This window comes from Prionailurus bengalensis, chromosome B3, assembly GCF_016509475.1.
Source record: "Prionailurus bengalensis isolate Pbe53 chromosome B3, Fcat_Pben_1.1_paternal_pri, whole genome shotgun sequence".
Lineage (NCBI taxonomy): Eukaryota > Metazoa > Chordata > Mammalia > Carnivora > Felidae > Prionailurus > Prionailurus bengalensis.
Window position 1 is genome coordinate 19,386,123 of NC_057355.1, and position 18,172 is coordinate 19,404,294.

At 39.9% G+C, this 18,172-nt stretch overlaps 1 protein-coding gene and 1 non-coding gene across 3 annotated transcripts in view; both read left to right on the top strand.

Moving 5' to 3' along the window:
• Positions 1-18,172, top strand: part of LRRK1 (leucine rich repeat kinase 1) — a 133,212-nt gene that overhangs the window by 33,831 nt on the left and 81,209 nt on the right. Inside the window, exons 1-2 of one of the 2 annotated variants that reach the window (XM_043554806.1) lie at positions 5,798-6,277; positions 12,887-13,050. In XM_043554806.1, coding sequence (XP_043410741.1) covers positions 12,898-13,050 — 153 coding nt within the window. In that variant the 5' untranslated portion in view covers positions 5,798-6,277; positions 12,887-12,897. Of the gene's footprint in view, positions 1-5,797; positions 6,278-12,886; positions 13,051-18,172 lie in introns of those variants that run through there. The other variant, XM_043554805.1, reaches the window with a different exon arrangement.
• Positions 13,707-13,870, top strand: LOC122469860. Its single transcript, XR_006293740.1, has one exon. It is a non-coding gene; the product is annotated as a U1 spliceosomal RNA (small nuclear RNA).

Genomic DNA, 18,172 nt, shown 5'->3' on the forward strand with positions numbered 1-18,172 from the left:
TCTGTTTTTGTCTCTCTCAAAAATAAATAGCCCCCCCTTTTTTTTTAAAATCACAATAATCATTTCCTATCAAGGATTTTACAGTGATTAACCAAGCGGTTAACTCCGAACACTGCCTTCATGATTAAAAACTATATTGACTATATTGACTATAACCATGTAAGGTTACCTCTTACATGGGAGTATTTTGGGTCATTTTTCATGCTTTTAAGCAAAATCACTGCCATGGTCTGAATGTTTGTGTCCCACTAAAATTTATATGTTGAAACCTAACCCCCAAGGTGATGGTATTAGGAGGTGGGGCTTTTGGGCGGCAATTGGGTCATAAGGGTGAATAGGATTAGTGTTCTCACAGAAGAGACCCCACAGAGCTCCCTGGCCCCTTCTGCCATGTGAGCATGTAATGAGAGGCCAGTCACCCAGAAGAGGGTTCTCATCAACCACACTAGCACCCGGTCTCAGACCTCTAGCCTCCAGAACTGCAAGAAATAAGATTCTGTTGTCGATAAGCCATCCAGTCTGTGCTGTTTTGTTAGAGCAGCCCTAATGGGATAAGACAAGGTTTAAAGAAGAGTTATTAACCAAAATGAACTCTAAAGCCACTTACTTGAACTTGGCTGATCTCATTCAGCAGTATTTTTAGATAAGGGCACTGTCTGCGTAAACAATCGGGGCTCCCTATTTTGGCCGTTAGCATATTTATTGAGCTTCAGCTGTGTGCTAGGCAGCGTGCAGGGGCCTGGCTGTGTCCACTGACACATACTACCCTGTCTGGAGTTGATTCCCAGGCATTTGGGGCGCCTCTGTACCCCTGCTCCCCCAAAAGTTCAGCAAGCGTGCTGGAGGAAATGACTTCCACTGTCTGGCCCCCACTCACATCTGCCCCAGAGCTCAGTAAACAAGGTACAGAAAACAACCAACTTGTCCATTTAAACTCACATGATTTATCTTAGATGCCAGAGAAATAAGATGGAACCCCAGACCTCATAATTTTTAGACACAGGCCACATTTAACTTCATGTCAAAGAGCCATACTTAAGAGCTAGCATTTATCTAGAGCCCACTGAGGGTTAGGTAGTGTTCTAAGCAATTCCCATGCTTCCATACTTCCATTCATGTGACGTTACAACCACCCTTTGCCGCCATCACCTCCAGGACGCACAAGGATGTAATGTAGATGTGGATGCCCAGCTGGGTGACCTGACCATTCCACTCTTCCACTCTTCTCCGTGGCTCTCCGTGTTTTGGGGCCTCCTTCTCCCGCTGTGTAGGACTAAGTCCTGGGCTACTTTCATGAGCTGGAAAGCCCCAGAGTATTATCTTGAAACAGTCTACATTTTGACCTGACGTGAACCCTACCGCCGGAACACTGAAGCAGCCTCACTGGAGCAGGTGGGGTGGAGGCGAGCACGGCCAGGTGGAAGTCGTTCATGGAAAGTAAATCCAGAAGGACCTGAAGGTGTCCTCCTCCTCTTTCACCAGGAGAATTCTGTGCCCTAGTGCCCATGCTGAATGATACTACAGATGAGCCAGATTACAGGTGAAGCCCCTGCTGACACAGAGAGAGCTCTGGAGGGTGGACAAATCGACTCCAAGAAGCTCTTACTGAGCATCTATGGTGCACATGGCTCAGTGCTAGGCACCACGACCCTGAGGAAGTGGGGCCCAGCCTGTGGCACTTCTGGGCAGAAAGGAGGTGACAGACCCCTCACAAGAGGATGGTCCTGGTCAGTTAGAGGAAGGAGAAGGGGGCCCATGGAGACCCCCCCCTGCCCAAGTCCTCCCTGGGGGAGTAGCATCTGTGCTGAGCCTAGAAGCAGAAGGAGAATTTTGATAAATGGGGAAGGGGCAGGAGCTCCTTCCAAGTTGCAGAGATACCAGAGTAAAGGTTGAGGGAGCCTGGGGTCCGTGGAGGAAATGAGGGTGCAGTGTAGGGGGGGGAGCACACCCTCTGGAAATAACCCTCTGTTTGTGTACCGGTCCAATTTTTTTTTTGTCACGAATTTTGCAGTAGTTTTTGTTTTTGTTGTTGTTATTTTTTACTTTTTAAGTTCATTTATTTATTTTGAGAGAGAGTGCAAGTGGGAAAGGAGCAGAGAGAGGAGAGAGAACCCCAAGCAGGCTCCACATGGTCAGTGCAGAGCCCCACGTGAGGCTTGAACTCACAAACCACGAGATCATGACCTGAGCTCAAATCGGACACTTAACCAACTGAACCACCCAGCTGCCCCACAGTAGTTTTTTTTTTTTTTCTGTGCCATTTTGTTGTTGTTTTTAAAAGAGATGACAAGATTCAGACATAATTACTTGTCAAAACCTTGCAGCCATTAAGCAGCGAAGGTAGGACTTGAACCCAAGTCGTCTCATCTGAGTTGAGTGGCATTTCCGTCACCACGTTTTAGCATAGTTCACGGTTCTTGGGGAAAAGACACCACTGGAAAGAATCTGGGTGCCTCATCCTTAGTTTCCTTTTAGACTGAGATATTTTCTTCCTTCCCCTGTGCCCATCTTTGCCAAGAGGAAGTTGGAGTCAGCCAGAAGTTTTACAGTGCTAACCTGGAAAGTGTATTTTTATTTATTTATTTATTTTTTTATTTAAATCCAAGTTAGTTAACATATAGTGTAATAATGATTTCAGGAGTAGAATTTAGTGATTCATCATTTACATATAACACCAGTGCTCATCCCTGAAAAGTATATTTAAAACACTACTTTTCCATTATAGCAGTAACATAAGTAACTGGAAAACTGAGCAAAGGGAAGGGATCGCCTCAAATGCCACCACATAAGGAAAGCCAACGTTATTCTCTTGGAGTCTTTCCTTTTTGTCAGTTTTCCTATGTGGTGTTGCATTGTCCCTCTGTGTGTTCAACATGATAAGCATTTATAATGCATTAGGTGCTTGGCATAACCTCCATTCTTTGCTCTACGAAACAATACCGCAATCAGCATCTTCATGCATACTGCTTTTTTTTTTCCTTTGCACAATGTTTTTAAATGTGTAGAATTATTCCCTCAGAGTCAGTTCCCTAGAAGCTGGGTTGCTGTGACAAAGGATGGCCTGGCCCTCACTGTGTATGCCCACGATTGCCTCCCCACAGTGTGACCACTTTATTTTTCTGTCTTCAGATTGTGCCATTTTATATTATGGGAGTATTAAACAAAGGAACTGTCTTCCTTCTGTGATTTTTACTTCCCCAGAAGGATGGTTCCTCTTTCTTTACCAGGGCAGTGTTTGTCTCTCGAGCATGCTTTCTGTTGTAGATGTTTAAAATCTGGGAAGAAGACAGCCTCACACACTGGCTCTTCCCTCTGTCTCATTAGGCTGTGTCCCAGGGTCTAGCTCAGCATATGCTGGGTGTTAAACATTTCTAGAATGAATGAGCAATAAATAAATGAATATTTGGAAGAGGAACTAAGTATAGGAAAGAATTCATCTTTGTAGCTCGGTATTTCTGGGTTTTCTCTTCTGCTGCTGCAGAAAATTCATGGAGAATTTGACTTCCATCGTTTGCTCTCTGGTTTTTCCATCTAATGAGACAGGATCATCTCACCTTTTAGTTTCCATGTGTTTGCCAAGCACATTATGTTCCAAATAAGTATCCCATGTTTGGTTGGGAGCACACAGCCTGGGCGGGGGGAGGGGGGGGAGGGGGGGGAGGTGGGGAGGGTTAGGGGTTAGACTTTGGTGGCAGGTGTTGAAGGGTCCAAGTCCCAGCTGTGCTCTCTGACCCCTCAGAACACTGGTCAGCTCATGAAGGACAGTGAATAGAACCCCTGCCTTCATGGGTTTGGCAGGAAGGTGGAAGTATGGAGGACATTTCTTACAACATCAGGCGGAACTTAATAAATAGCACCAATTACTGGCATACTAAATATTATTATTATTGTTAGACCATTTTATTTTGTCTTTTAGAAATCTGTGACATGCTTACAGACTATTGTCCCAAGATACTTTCTTGCTCTACCCAGAACCAAAATAATTGGTATATCCAAGACAAAGAGTTGTTTCAGTTTAGATAATGCCATCAAAGAACTGGTTTGTGAAGCCAGGTTGAAAATAGTCAACCTTGGGCTGAATATACTTTTTAAATTTCTTTTTCTGAAGTTCGAAGTCAATCCAAGCTTGGTAAGAAAAAACAATATTGGAAAACACAAAATTTTAAAAATCTCCATCCACTGCACCTGCTGAAGGCATCTGCTACTGTCATATATACAGACTGAATTTTTATAAACAAAAATAATAGACTGTACACATTAGAAACCTTTTTTCTCCAAGCATTTTAATCCCATATAATCTAAATTCTGTTACTCTGCATATTTTCAAGTGATGTCAACCAATGATGCCTCAACCTGTGCCCCATGTCCTACACTTTTAGCTTAATATTATGTATATATTTTTTATTATTAGTCTTCATTATTATATTTTAATGGCTCATAGTAGTTGCTCATTTTGAACTACCCTGAGTCACTATTTTAAAAGTCATCTCAGGCTGCTGTAACAAATTGCCACACGCTGGGTGACTTAGACAACAGACATTCATTTCTCACATTTCTGGAGGCTGGAAGTCCAAAGTCAAGGCACCAGCAGATTCTGTTTGTGGAAAGGGCCCACTTCCTGGTTTGCAGACAGCCATCTTGTTATTGGATCCTCACTAGGCAGAGAGCTGTGAAAAAACTCTCCTGTGACTTGTGCCACTAAATCCCATTGTGGGGGCTCCATCTTCATGACACAGTCACCTCCCGAAGACCCTGCCTCCTAAACCATCACCCTGGGGATCAGGGTGAAAGCATGGATGTTGAGGGTATACAAACATGCAGTCCACAACAGGCATTAAATGGGAAAGCAGGGTGGCAGGAATTCTATGAACTCTGGGGTCAGAAAGACCTGCTTCCACTCTTGCAGCTACCTGCCAACTCTATCACTGTGAACAATGTCTGTATTCTGGCCCCCTTCATCTGTAAAATGGCAGCCATGACACCTACCCACAGCACTGAGGTGAGCATTTGATTAAATAACAAAAATCAAGCAGCAGTCAGTGCAGGGCACCTAGACATTGCCTTTCTATAAGCCATTCCCTAAAACCTGATATTGGCCATTTACCTGGTTAGCAGGTTCTTCCCTCTGCTGTTGTAGGTAGTTCTGCAAGGTAGTGTCATAGCTTAAGAGTGTATCTTTTTGTGCATGCCATGTTATTTCCTCAGATAAACTCCTAGGAGAATAGGGTGTTGTTATATAATATTGCTATATATATAACGTATATATGTATACATATATATGTACATATACACACATATAATATTGCTATATATATGTATGTATGGCTATATATATGCAATATATATATTGCTATATATATATGACATAATGTATGCCAGAATGTTATATATGTGATATATATATATGTGTATATATATATATATATATATATATGGCATAATGCATCAACACCCTATTCTATATATAGCTACATATACTATATATATAGTATTGCTATTGCTTTCTGAAACAGTCATACAATTTTCCAGGCCTCCCACAGTGACAAATGTCACCACACTGGCCAGCCAATGCACGTTAGAATTCGTTACACTTTTCGCCATGTCGGTGGGCATAACATGGCATCTTAAGATGAATTGTATTTTTTATTTCTAAAGAAAATAGCACTTTTTCTTGTGATTGTCTCTTGTGTGAGCTGTTTGTTTATATAACTGCTCATCCCCCCCTTATTAGCAAAAATCCATTTGGTGAGAATATCCTCAGAGAAGCTGTGCGTCTGTGCTGTGAGGCTCTGAAGCACGAGAACACTCAGCGTCCATTGCGGAGCGCTGTTCTGTGTGAGCCATGAGCCAGGATGCCACCGCTGCCTGGGCTTTCTTTTCTGATGCTGGTCGATCCAAGTGGCCCAGCGTGATGGGGCTGAGCGGCAGCCATCTGGAGCTGGTGAGGAATTATCACCGAGGGTCACCCTGGGGGTCACATCACCCTCCACATCCCCCAACCTCTGCATCTTCCCTGAATAAATAAAGGGTTGGATTTCACCGTAATACGACCCAGAGACGAAAACTGCTACTGAGGCTAAAATCCTAGAGTGATAGCTGAAGAGAAAGAAGCATCCTTCCAGCTGAAGGTTGGTGAACCCAGGGCTACAGCAGGTGAGCCCCTGCAGAGCCAGGAGGGTATCCCCTCCAGAGAGGGACAGCCCCTGCCCTCAGTGCTCTGGCCACCCAGGGACTCGGGGAAGGATGCAGGACAAGGTCCTTAAGCGATCATGACCAGGTCAGTAGCATCCTGAAGTTTACTTTTGTGTGCTTTGCTGTGAACTGTGGGTTGAGAGATATGTCTTTACTTTTTGCTACTCTGTTGATAGAGATGAATGGAATAAAAAAAATCCATAGATGTACAAGTAAAATGTTAGGGTCTTTTCCAGGATATACAGAGGATGCAACAGATTTTGAATGGACAGACAGCATTCTCTTTCCATCATACATGTTTTCTTTGGTGGGGAAGAGAGAATTAAAAATAATATATATATATAACGATAATATATATAATTGTATATAATATATATTATTGATATAATTATACATAATTAAATATATATATATATATATATGAGAGGCCAACATTTAGAACTTAAAGAATTAAAGTCACTTTCGTATTACTTCTCCATTGTCCTAGATTTGTAGAAGAAAAACAGTAGAGAGAGAATTTTATTCTGATATTTGGGTGCGGAGGGATGACTTAACAAATGTTGTTCTAGAAGAAAAGGTAAGACTCTCCTTAGGACTCTCCTTAACGGACTCAGAACCAACAAACAAAGGAGGACTCTCTTTAAGGGAGGAGGTTCATGAGGAACTGTTCATGTAAGTGATATGGCTTTTACAGTTGACATCACTCAATCATATTCATGGAATTCTATTTTACTATGTCCCCAAAATAGAAGAGAAGAAAAATTTCCATTCATTTTCCTGCAGTCAGAATACTCTGCGTTTCCAAAACCTGAATTACAGAAATGATATTTAGAGCCTGAATTATTGGCAACTGAAACCATTTCTCCTAGCAATGGCTGAATACGTAGAGCACACAGTGTTGCTGAAAATATTTCTTTTATAAATAGAGTACTACATTGAAAGTGATTCTCGAGGACAAAATAATATTCTCATGCCACAGGCTAAAATACTGTTTTAACCAAATGCTTCTTCACATTCTGAACTTTAATTAGCATCATGTCCAGCATATTTAAATACCAGGCTATGCTGATATTATTGTTTGTCACCAACCAGGAATATGTCCACTATCATTTCACAGCTTACTGTAGATGTTTCCTGTGTTCTTGAATGGTTCTACATGGGCCAAATCCATAACCCTAGCCATCCACTCTATTTGTAGCCTCTCCTCACTAGCTCCTACTTCTAATTAATTGATTCCTAAAATCAAACCAAAAACCAAAATTGTGCTCTTGATTTTCCCTTCTCCTCCTTTATTTGTTTACTGACTTCATTAAGCATATTTATCATGTTAATTTTGCATTAAAAGCAAGTGAGATGCCTGTTTGTAGTGTGAGTATGTATATATTCATATATATATATATATATGTATATGTATATATATAGGGGATTTTCATTGCTGTATAGGAAAATAATGACATTGCAATAGAGAACAAAAAGGGATTTTTTTTTTGAAACTGAATCATTCTAATGTTCTACAATTCTTTTCCTAGTGGTTTTAGTGACTTATTTGGTATTTTATTGAAATAGGATACATTTTGGGTGTTTATATTTTTAATACGAATTTTACATCTGTATGAACAAAATACTTAGAGCTGTCACATTTTACTGCAGAGAAGAATAGAATTATGGACAATGGCTGATTAACAGGCACAAATCCCTGAATAATCTTGAGTGGTGTAAATACAGTCCTCCGCTTTAAGTTTAAGTCAGAAGTCACCAGTTGTCAAATACAGAGCTGTAGTATTTGGGGGGAAAAGTAATATGAAAGTAAATATTTACCTCAAGAAAAGGTGTCTGATGGTGGGGAGGAAGGCTTCTGCTTTATTACATCATGAAGTTCTGTGTTATTTTTTTTTCAGTGAGAATGTGCTCTTTTATTACTGGTGTAATTTCTTTAAGGTTTAAAACAAAATAGTCATCTATTTCCATTATGGGGAAATAAAGAACAAAAATCTTTTCTAATTCCATTATTAATTCCACCCCAGCCCATCCTTAATACTAATTATTAGCATTGTGGTCTTTTTTCTTTCAATTTAAATATATGCTAACCATTATTTTTATAATTTCAGGAAATTAAGAGAAGTTGGCAGATTAAATCAAATGCATGCACATTAGTGGATGTTTTCCTGTAATGTCCTTCCAACAATTTGAATGTGCCAGACCCCCCCGCCCCAGCCCTCAGCATCAGTGACAGTGGACGTGCATTGTCCATGCAACCTAAGAAAATCAGATGCAGAACTGAAAACACCACAACGTTAAAAATTATATAAATAGAATTGAGTAGACTCTTGGTTCCGATTGCATCATTTACTGCACATATGCTGCATTATTTAAAAATCAAGTTAAAGTAAAATCACCCTTGTAATTTGACATGCACCCTATACCCTAGGTTCTGCCTTCTCAGTGTCACTCAATTGAGACTCAAAGGTGAATTGTTTTTATTTATGTTCCTAACGTGAACAGAAGAGGTTACTTTATACTTGCTTGTGTACACACACATACCACACACACACACACACACACCACACACACACACACACACACACACACACACACTCATGCTTGTAATCTACAGAGATAAGGGAAATATTTGTTTAATTTTGAAAGATGGGCAATGACATAATTAAGTGCCCCTCCTGATGGATGCTGCTGCTGTTGATTTTACCTCCTTCTTACAACCTGCCCATGCTTTTCTCCTCCCAGTCAGCTCTCTGATGTCCCAGGGTCTCTGATGGTAAATAATTAATGGGACAGTTAGCTTGTGTTGGGGAGCAAAGCTGTCTTACTCACAAGTGCAACCACTATACCCTGAGCCGTTTTGTGATTCCTCTTTACAAAAATACACAACCAAAGATCCCCAGTAATCTCCACTCAGACACAGCAATCTTGCATTGGTGTTTTGGGAATGATGCAGATGGTGTGTGATGCTTATCCCTTCCATGGATTTTTCAGAATGGTCCCTTTGAAGTAGTGGAAGTCATGGCTTAGAATCAGCTGTAAAGACCCCAAACAGTGTCAAGCGCCTTTACTGTAAGCCCGTGTCTTTGCCTTTCTACAGAGCAGGATTTTTCTGCCCTGATGGTGGCGCTTACACAGTGTGCCATATGGTGGGCCCTGCATTTAGGGTATGATATTTTGATTCACTTCTGTACATTTTGTTACAAAAACAAACAAGCAAACAAAAAAACGTAAATGTGAAATTGAAAGAATTGAACCATGTACATCCATTACCCACTACCTAAATTCTACCATTAACATTTTCTAAAGTTGCTCTCTCACATTCTATCCGTATTTGTATCCCTGTGTCCATCCATCAATCCAATATTTTCAGTACATTTCAAAGAAAGTTGCAAGCATCTGTACACATCACCCTCAAAATCTTCAGCACTTGTGTTATTAACTACAGTCCAATATTGTTGATAGTGCTTGTGGGTAAAATCCATATAGAGCAAAATGCACAAGTCTTCATTAGACTGTTTGATAAGCTTTGACAAGTAACAAACAGCAATTTTCTCATGCCCCCACCCTGGTAAACTTCATGCTTGCCCCTGCCCCCCAGGAACCACCATTCTGATTTTTTTTCACCCATCGATTACAACAGCATATAAACGGAATCATTTTGTGATCAGTCTTTCACTCAGCATTATGTTTTGAGACTGCCTGTCACTTATTTCATGGATCAGTAGTTCATTCCTTTTTATTGCTGAGTAGTTACTAAACCACCGTAGTTGTTTATCCGTCCTTCTGTTGATGGACACGTGCTATTTACAGTTTGGAAACAGTATGAATGAAGCTGCTATGAACATTCTTGGATAAGCTTTTTAGACATATTTCTCTTGGCTAAATATCTGAAAACAGAATTGCTGGATCATAGGGTAGCTGTATGTTTAGTTTTATAAGAAACCACCAGACTTGTTTTGTGCCATTTTACACTCCAGCCAATGAAGCATGAGTGTTCTGGTTGCTCCATAATCTCACTAAATATTGTAAGTCTTCTTAAATTTTGGTGATTCTGGTGGGAGTATAGCTGTGTCTGCTTCTGGTTTTAATTAGCATCTGTCCGATAATTAGTGATATTGAGCTTTTTGAATATTTTTAATATCCTCTGCTGTTCCAATCTTTGCCCATTTTTAATTGGGCTGTCCTTTATTACTGAGTTTTGGAATCATTTTTGTATTCTGGATACCATTCTATTTTTTTCTTGATTTACGTCTGGTAAATATTTTCTTCCAGTATACAAGTTGCCTTTTCACTTTTAAACGGTAGCTCAATCTTCTGATGAGCAGAAGTTCTAAAATTTGGTGAAGTCTAATTTAGTAATTTTTCCTATCATGGTTATTGCCTTCTGTGTCCCATCTAAGAAATCTTTACTTACTCTCAAGACATAAATATATTCTCTTATGTCTGTTTTTCTAGAAGTTCCATAATTTTAACCTTTATGTTAGGTCCATGGTCTGTCTCAAATTAATGTGTTGAGGGAGGGGGGCGGGGGTGAGAAGTAGGAGTCCAAGTTTCTTTTTATTCATTGTGGGTGTCCAGTTGTTCCCGCACCATTTGTTGAAAAGACTGCTTTTCTCGTTGTATTGCTTTGGCACTCTTGCAAAAATCAATTGAATGTACAAGTATGGGTACATTTCTCAATTCTCTATGCTGTTCCATGGGTTTATTTGTCTATACTGGTACCACAATGCCTTGATTACTGTAGCTTTATAGTGAGTCTTGACATCACATGGTATCTATCTTCCAGGTCTCTTCTTTTTCAAGATTACTTTGGATATTTAAAATCCTTTGAATTTCCATACAGATTTGAAGGCCAGATTGTTAATTTATACCCCCCAAAACCTACAAAAATTATGGCTGGGATTTTTTTTTAATTTTTTTTTAACGTTTATTTATTTTTGAGACAGAGAGAGACAGAGCATGAACGGGGGAGGAGCAGAGAGAGAGGGAGACACAGAATCAGAACCAGGCTCCAGGCTCTGGGCCATCAGCCCAGAGCCTGACGCGGGGCTCGAACTCACAGACCGTGAGATCGTGACCTGAGCTGAAGTTGGACGCTTAACCGACTGAGCCACCCAGGCGCCCCTGGGATTTTATTCAATCTGTAGATAAAATTGAGAAGAATTGACCTGCTAATAATATTGATTTTTCTAATCCATGAACATGGAATGTCTTTTCATTTATAGAGGTCTTCCCATCTTTGGTTAAATTTGTTTCTAAGTGCATAAATGTATGTTATTATAAATATATATATTTTTTAGTTATCCAAATGTCAGCTGGTATAATGTGATTCACTTCTGTGATATGAGAGTTTGGAAGCCAACCTTGCCCCGCATTATTTTCACGTGAGAAGAAGCTTCTTTTATTCATTCCTTCAAAGAGGTAGCAGAGACATGGAGGAGGTTCACCCTAGCCTGAGAGCTAGGGGTCCAAACTTCAATTCAGGTTTGCCTTTTACTGACTATGTGAACTTGGCCAAGCATGGTAGGATTCTCTCCCTATTTCATTCAACACATTCAGAACATAACTCCTCATTCATTGTGGTATTTTCAGTAATATTTATAGAGGTAAAACTTTTAACTCTGATTCACTTGCACATTTGGAAATCTGGTAGAAGCCTTGAATTTTCTCCTCAGAAGAATGTACACACACACACATGTGCATGTGTGTGTGCACACGCACACAGACACACACACACACACACAGAGTTTTGTGTCCAATTTAGGATGTTCAGGCAACCTCGGAAGGCTGTTCATCAACCTTTGAGGTCCACAAAACCCCTGTTCTAAAGGGAGAGCTCAATGAGGGTAGGAGCTGACTTACTTTACTTATACATCTTCAGCACCCAGTATGGTGCTCAGCCAATCATGACTGCTCAGTGAATGCCCCATCATTGCTGCAACATGCCTGCTGCAAAGCTCGCCATTTTTCCCAAGTAGCACAGCCAGTGTCACAATTAGAGGACAGCAAGATATTGCCTGATGGATGAGCCACATTTCAGATAACCAGACTGGCAGAGTCAAGAGATTATCTTAGGGACACCCTGGGCCAGTCACACTAGTGGTCCAATGGTGTCCCAAGGCCTAGAGTTTCAGAGGATCGCCAAGATCAGAATGTGGCATATTTGTGCAGGGGCAAGTATGGATGAGGGCTGCTGATTCTAAATCCCACGCCCTTAGTGGGGTTTTCTAGGCAGAGTGAGTATAAATTTCCAAATCCTGAATATTAGACCTGTCTTTCTTCCACCACTAGATACTATACCCCTGTGAGGGAAACAGAAGGGGAACAATTTGGCTGGACTTTCAGCTCTCCCATCAAACCCCTACTTTTCTGTCGCTGTCAGTGAGATCAGCCTGGCAGTTCCCAGCCAGGCAGCTGCCATAGGTGCCCTGGATCCACTCCATGGCAGGACAGTGTTGCTGCACAGACAGCCTGACTCAGCACCAGCCCCAGACAGAAAGTCCCTCCCACAGGGCTGCAGATCCCGGGGTCTGCTGTCCTTGGTGACACTGGCATTATTTCAGGGCAACCCTTTTCTCTTCCTAAAGCCCCAGATTTATTTCATGGAGAGCTCATCCTGCTGTCCTCTCTGTGATTCCCATGAGCGGCACGGGCAAGTGATGGTGACATTGTGTGTGTGCTTCCGTCCACTCAGGTGCTGGGGACATGGGCAGCAAACCGTCCACACCAGGCAGTGACCCCACAGCGCAGTGCCCGGGAACAGAGGGCATTCACGCTGCATACAAGCAAGGAGACCCCAGCAGGGCCCGGCACTTGCTCCGGGAGGCTTGTGATGACAGCACATCCCAGCTGGAGAAGGTAGGGTCAACGCCGGCTCCTTCAACCAGACTGGGGATCTGGCTTGGATGAAGGTTATCATTCAGATTATTTCCTTGTTATCCTCTAATCATAGTGGGGATTTTTTTTTACCTCATTTCACATGTAAACTTAATGGCTGCCAGTCTTGTCAAGCCAGTTCTCAGCCTGCCACTATCTATGCGCACCCTTTCACCTTCCCAGTAACTGAAATGTGAACAATAAAAGGCCAGTCTGAAGGTTTAATGTACTGTATTCCTCTACATTTCTTTTCCATTATGAAAATAGTGCAAGCTAACAAGAAAATTTAGAAAAATGTAAAAGCAGAGAGGAAAAGAATAAGAAAGTAACCATATTCCTAATGCAGCCAAACAGTCCCACTTAACAGTTACATTATTTTTTCTCTCCATTTGCTGATCTGTGCGTACATTGTTGTTTCTAACAGAGATAAAGTCATTTTGTGTATATAGTTTTGCATGCTGCTTTTTCTCACCTAATATTATATCAAGCATTTTCCATATGATTATAAATTCGTGTGTGCTTTAAAGCAAGAAAGGTGTTTACACTCCACTTTAACTGGTGAAATGTTGAAACCGGTAGACTTAGTTAAGCTGTGTGTAACACCCAGAGCAACCACTTTAAAAACTATACAAAGAGGTACACTTACCTGGCAAGGGAGATACCATGATCACGAAGATGGTTTTCCCAGGGTGAGGCTCATCCATTGCACTCCGGATGTGCTAAGCCCTGCGATTTCCCTAAATGTGGGAAACTGGACTACATAATTTGTGGTAGTGGGGGACTGTGTTCGCACTTTCCCCTGAAAAGAAACAAAACAAAACCATACAAAGAGGTATACTCAAAAACACTATTGACCAATCAAAATGGGATTTGAAAAATGTTTAAGAAGCTCACAGGAAGGCAGGAAAATAATCAGAAAAATGAAAGAGTAAACAAAACAAAACAATGCATGGCAGACCTTAGCTTTAATATGTAAGTAACTATATTAACATAAATTTTCCAAAAACATAAACTTTAAGAGACTGCAGAGTAGATCAAAAAAATAAATAAATAAACAAAAGGGGTGCCTGGGTGGCTCAGTCGGTTAAGTGGCCAACTTCGGCTCAGGTCATGATCTCGCGGTCAGTGAGTTCAAGCCCCGTGTCGGGCTCTGTGCTGACAGCTCAGAGCCTGGAGCCTGTTTCGGATTCTGTGTCTCCCTTTCTCTGACCCTCCCCCGTTCATGCTCTGTCTCTGTCTCAAAAATAAATAAACGTTAAAAAATAATAATAATAATTAAAAATAAATAAATAACCATAAGCAGCTATATTCTGCCTATGGGAAACTCACTCCAAAGAGGATATATGTGGGTTGAAAGTAAATGGATAGAAAAAGATATACCATGCAAATATTAATCAAAAGAAAGGAGTGGCTAAGTATCAGATAAAATAGACTTCAGACTAAAGGAAGTTGCCATGGACAGGAAGGAATATTTCATAACGTTGAAGGAGTCAGTCCATCAAGAAGACATAGCAATCCTAAATGTGCATGCACCAAACAACAGAGCTGTAAAATATGTGAAACAAAAACTGGCATAACTGAAAGGAAAACGAGATAAATCCACAATAATAACTGGAGACTTATAGTTTGACACCCTCTCTTAACAAATGATAGAACAACTAGGCAGAAAATCAGTAAGGATACAGAACTTCACACCATCAGCCCACAGAATCAAACTGACATTTATAAAACATTCCACACAACGAGCAGAATGCACATTCTTTTCAAGTGTCCACAGAGCATATCTCTAGATAGACTGCACATCCTAGGCCATAAGATAAACCTCATCACATTTAAAAGAATTAAAATCAGACAGAATATGTTCTCTAACTTCAGTGGAATCAAACTGGAAATTAATAGCAAAAAGATAATAGGAAAATCTCCAAGCACCTGGAAACTAACCACAGACTTTTAAATTACCCATGGATCAAAGACAAGGTCTCAAGGGCAATTTAAAAAATACTTTTAACTGAACAAAAATGAAAATACAACATGTCAAAATTTGTGGGATGCAGCTAAGGCAGTGCAGAGAGGGAAATTTATAGCACTAACTACTTACATTAACAAAGAGGAGAAGTCTCAAATTAATGATCCAAACCTTCCACCTAAAGGAGCTATAAGAAGAGCAAAATAAATCCAAATCAAGTGGGAGAAAGGAAATACTAAAATTAAGAGTAGAAAAATGATGAAATTTAAACAGAAAAACAATAGAAAAAGTCAGTGAAAAAAAGGTAATTTTTTGAAAAGATCAACAAAATTGACAAACCTCTAGGAAAACTAACATAAGACAAGAGAAAAATATCTAATATCAGGAAGGAAACAAGGAATGGCACTACATACCCTACAAATATCAAAAGGATTGTAAAGGAACAACTTTATACACATAAATTTGACAACTTAGATGAAATGGACCAATCCTGGAAAAGTACAAACTATAACTCACCACTATAAAATACGTACATGATTTTAATAGCCCTTTAACTATTAAGGAAATTCAATTCACAAGTTAAAACCTCCTAAAAAGAAATCTATAAGGGGGCCTGGGTGGCTCAGTCAGGTAAGCAACAGACTTCGGCTCAGGTCATGATCTCATGGTTCACGGGTTCAAGCCCCACATTGAGCTCTGTGCTGACATGACAGCTCAGAGCCTGGACCCTGCTTCAGATTCTGTGTGTGTCTCTCTCTCTGCCCCTCCTCTGCTCATGCTCTCTCTGTCTCTCAGAAACAAACATTTTAAAAAATTAAAAAAAAAAAATCTATAGACCCAGATACCTCCATGGGAGAATTCTACCAAATGTTTAAAAAAGAATTAACACCAACTCTACGAATACTTTTCAACACTTCTGTGAGTCCAATATACCTGATACCCAAACCAGACAAAGACAGTACAAAACAGAAAAGTACAGATTGAGCCATCATGAATATAGATGCAAAAATTCTTAACATATTACAAATAGATTTCAACAATATATGAAAAGAGTTAAACACCATGATCAAGTGGGATTTATTCTAGAGATACAAGACTGATTCAGTACAGTACTCAATAATCAGCCAATATAATCCTCCATATTAATAGACTGCTACAGACTGAATGTGTCCCCCCAAAATGCCTATGTTGAATAAAGTGATGGTGTTTGGAGTTGAGGCTCCTGGAAGGTGATTAGGTCATAACGCTGGAGCTCTTATGAATGGGGTTAGTGCTCTTATTAAATAGATCCCACAGACCTCCCTAGCCCTATTCTGCCATGTAAGACAGAAGAGATCAGCCACTGGGAGGAAGGCCCTCATCTGACCACATTGGCACCATAATCTCAAACATTCAGCCTCCAAAACTGTAAGAAATAAATTTTTGTTATTTTTCTGCCACTCAGTCTGTGGTATTTTGTTATATCAGTTTGAATGGATTAAGGCTTAAAGTGAAGAAGAAAAAAATCACATTATCATATCACTTGATGCAGAAAAAACATTTGACTAAATTTAATACCCTCATGATAAAAACTCTTAGAAAATTAAGAATGGAGGGGAGCTTCCTCAGCCTGATGAATATCTACAGAAACCTACAACAAACTTCATACCTGATGGTGAAAGACTGATTTACCCCTAAATTGGGAATAAGACAAGGATATCTATTCTCAATGTAATACTGGAAGTTTTATTTGAGAATAATTATATAAAATTATATTCAATATATTACTGGGAGTTCTGGCCAATGCAGTAAGACAAGAAAATGAAATAAAAGGCATACACATCTGAAAGAAAAATAAAACAATCTCTTTTTGCAGATGACATGACAGTCTACATAGAAAATCCAAAAAAGAAATTATCCATAAAAGAAAAAATTGACAAATTAACAACTTTTGCTTTGAGAAAGACCCTGTTAAGAGAGAGAAAAGATAAGCTACAGGCTTGGAGAAAATACTTGCAAATCACATATCTGACAGGACTCATCTCTGATTCATACATAAAAAATCTCCCAACATTCAACATAAAAGGCAAACAATCCAGTTAAGTAATGTAGGAAATAGATGAAGAAACATTTTGTTGAAGAGTATATACAAATGGCCAATAAATCCATGAGAAGATGTTCAACATCATTAGCCATTAGGGAAATGCAAATTAAGACACAATGGAATATAACTACATATTGATTAGAATGTCTAAAATTAAAAAAAAATAGAATGCCAAATTCTGATGAGGATGTAGAGAAAATATCTCTCATTCATTATGGTGAGAATATTTCCATTCTGGAAAATAGTCTGGCAGTTTCTTTAAAAACAAAAACACACTTACATTATGACCCAGCAAGTGCACTCCTGAGCGTTTAACCTAGGGAAATGAAAACTTATGTGCACGCAGAAATCTGCATGATTTGTTCTTAGCAGTTGTACTTGTAATAGGAACTAGATACTACATAAAACTCTTAGCAGATGAGTGGTTATACATACAATGGAATATAATATAAAAGTATACTAGACACATATAAAATGTAATATATAGTATAAATATATTAAAATATAAATATGATACTAAGTAACACAAAGAAACTCTTTGAAATATGCAGCCATTCAGGTGGATCTCAAGGGCATTATGCTGAGCAGGATATTAAAAAATAAAACAATCTCACAAGGTCACATTCTGTATGATTCCATTCGTATATAAACATTCTCAAAATGGCAAAATTATAGAGATGGAAGAGACATTTGTGGCTGCTGGGGTTAGTGATGGTGGAGGACAGTAAGGTGAGTGTGACAGTAAAGCGGGGGAGGGGAGGCTGGAGAGACTGGTCTCACAATGGAGTAGTTCTGTATCTTTTTTTTTTTTAAGTTTTAAGTATTTATTTTTGAGAGAGAGTGGGGGGGGAGGGGCAAAGAGAGAGGGAGACACAGAATCTGAAGCAGGCTCTGGGCTCCAAGCTGTCAGCACAGATCTCGATGCAGGGCTCGAGCCCACAAACCACGAGATCATAACCCAAGCCTAAGTCGGATGCTTAACCGGCTGAGCTACTCAGGCACCCCGGAGTAGTTCTGTATCTTGATCACAGTGGTGTTTGCACAAGTGCAGAATG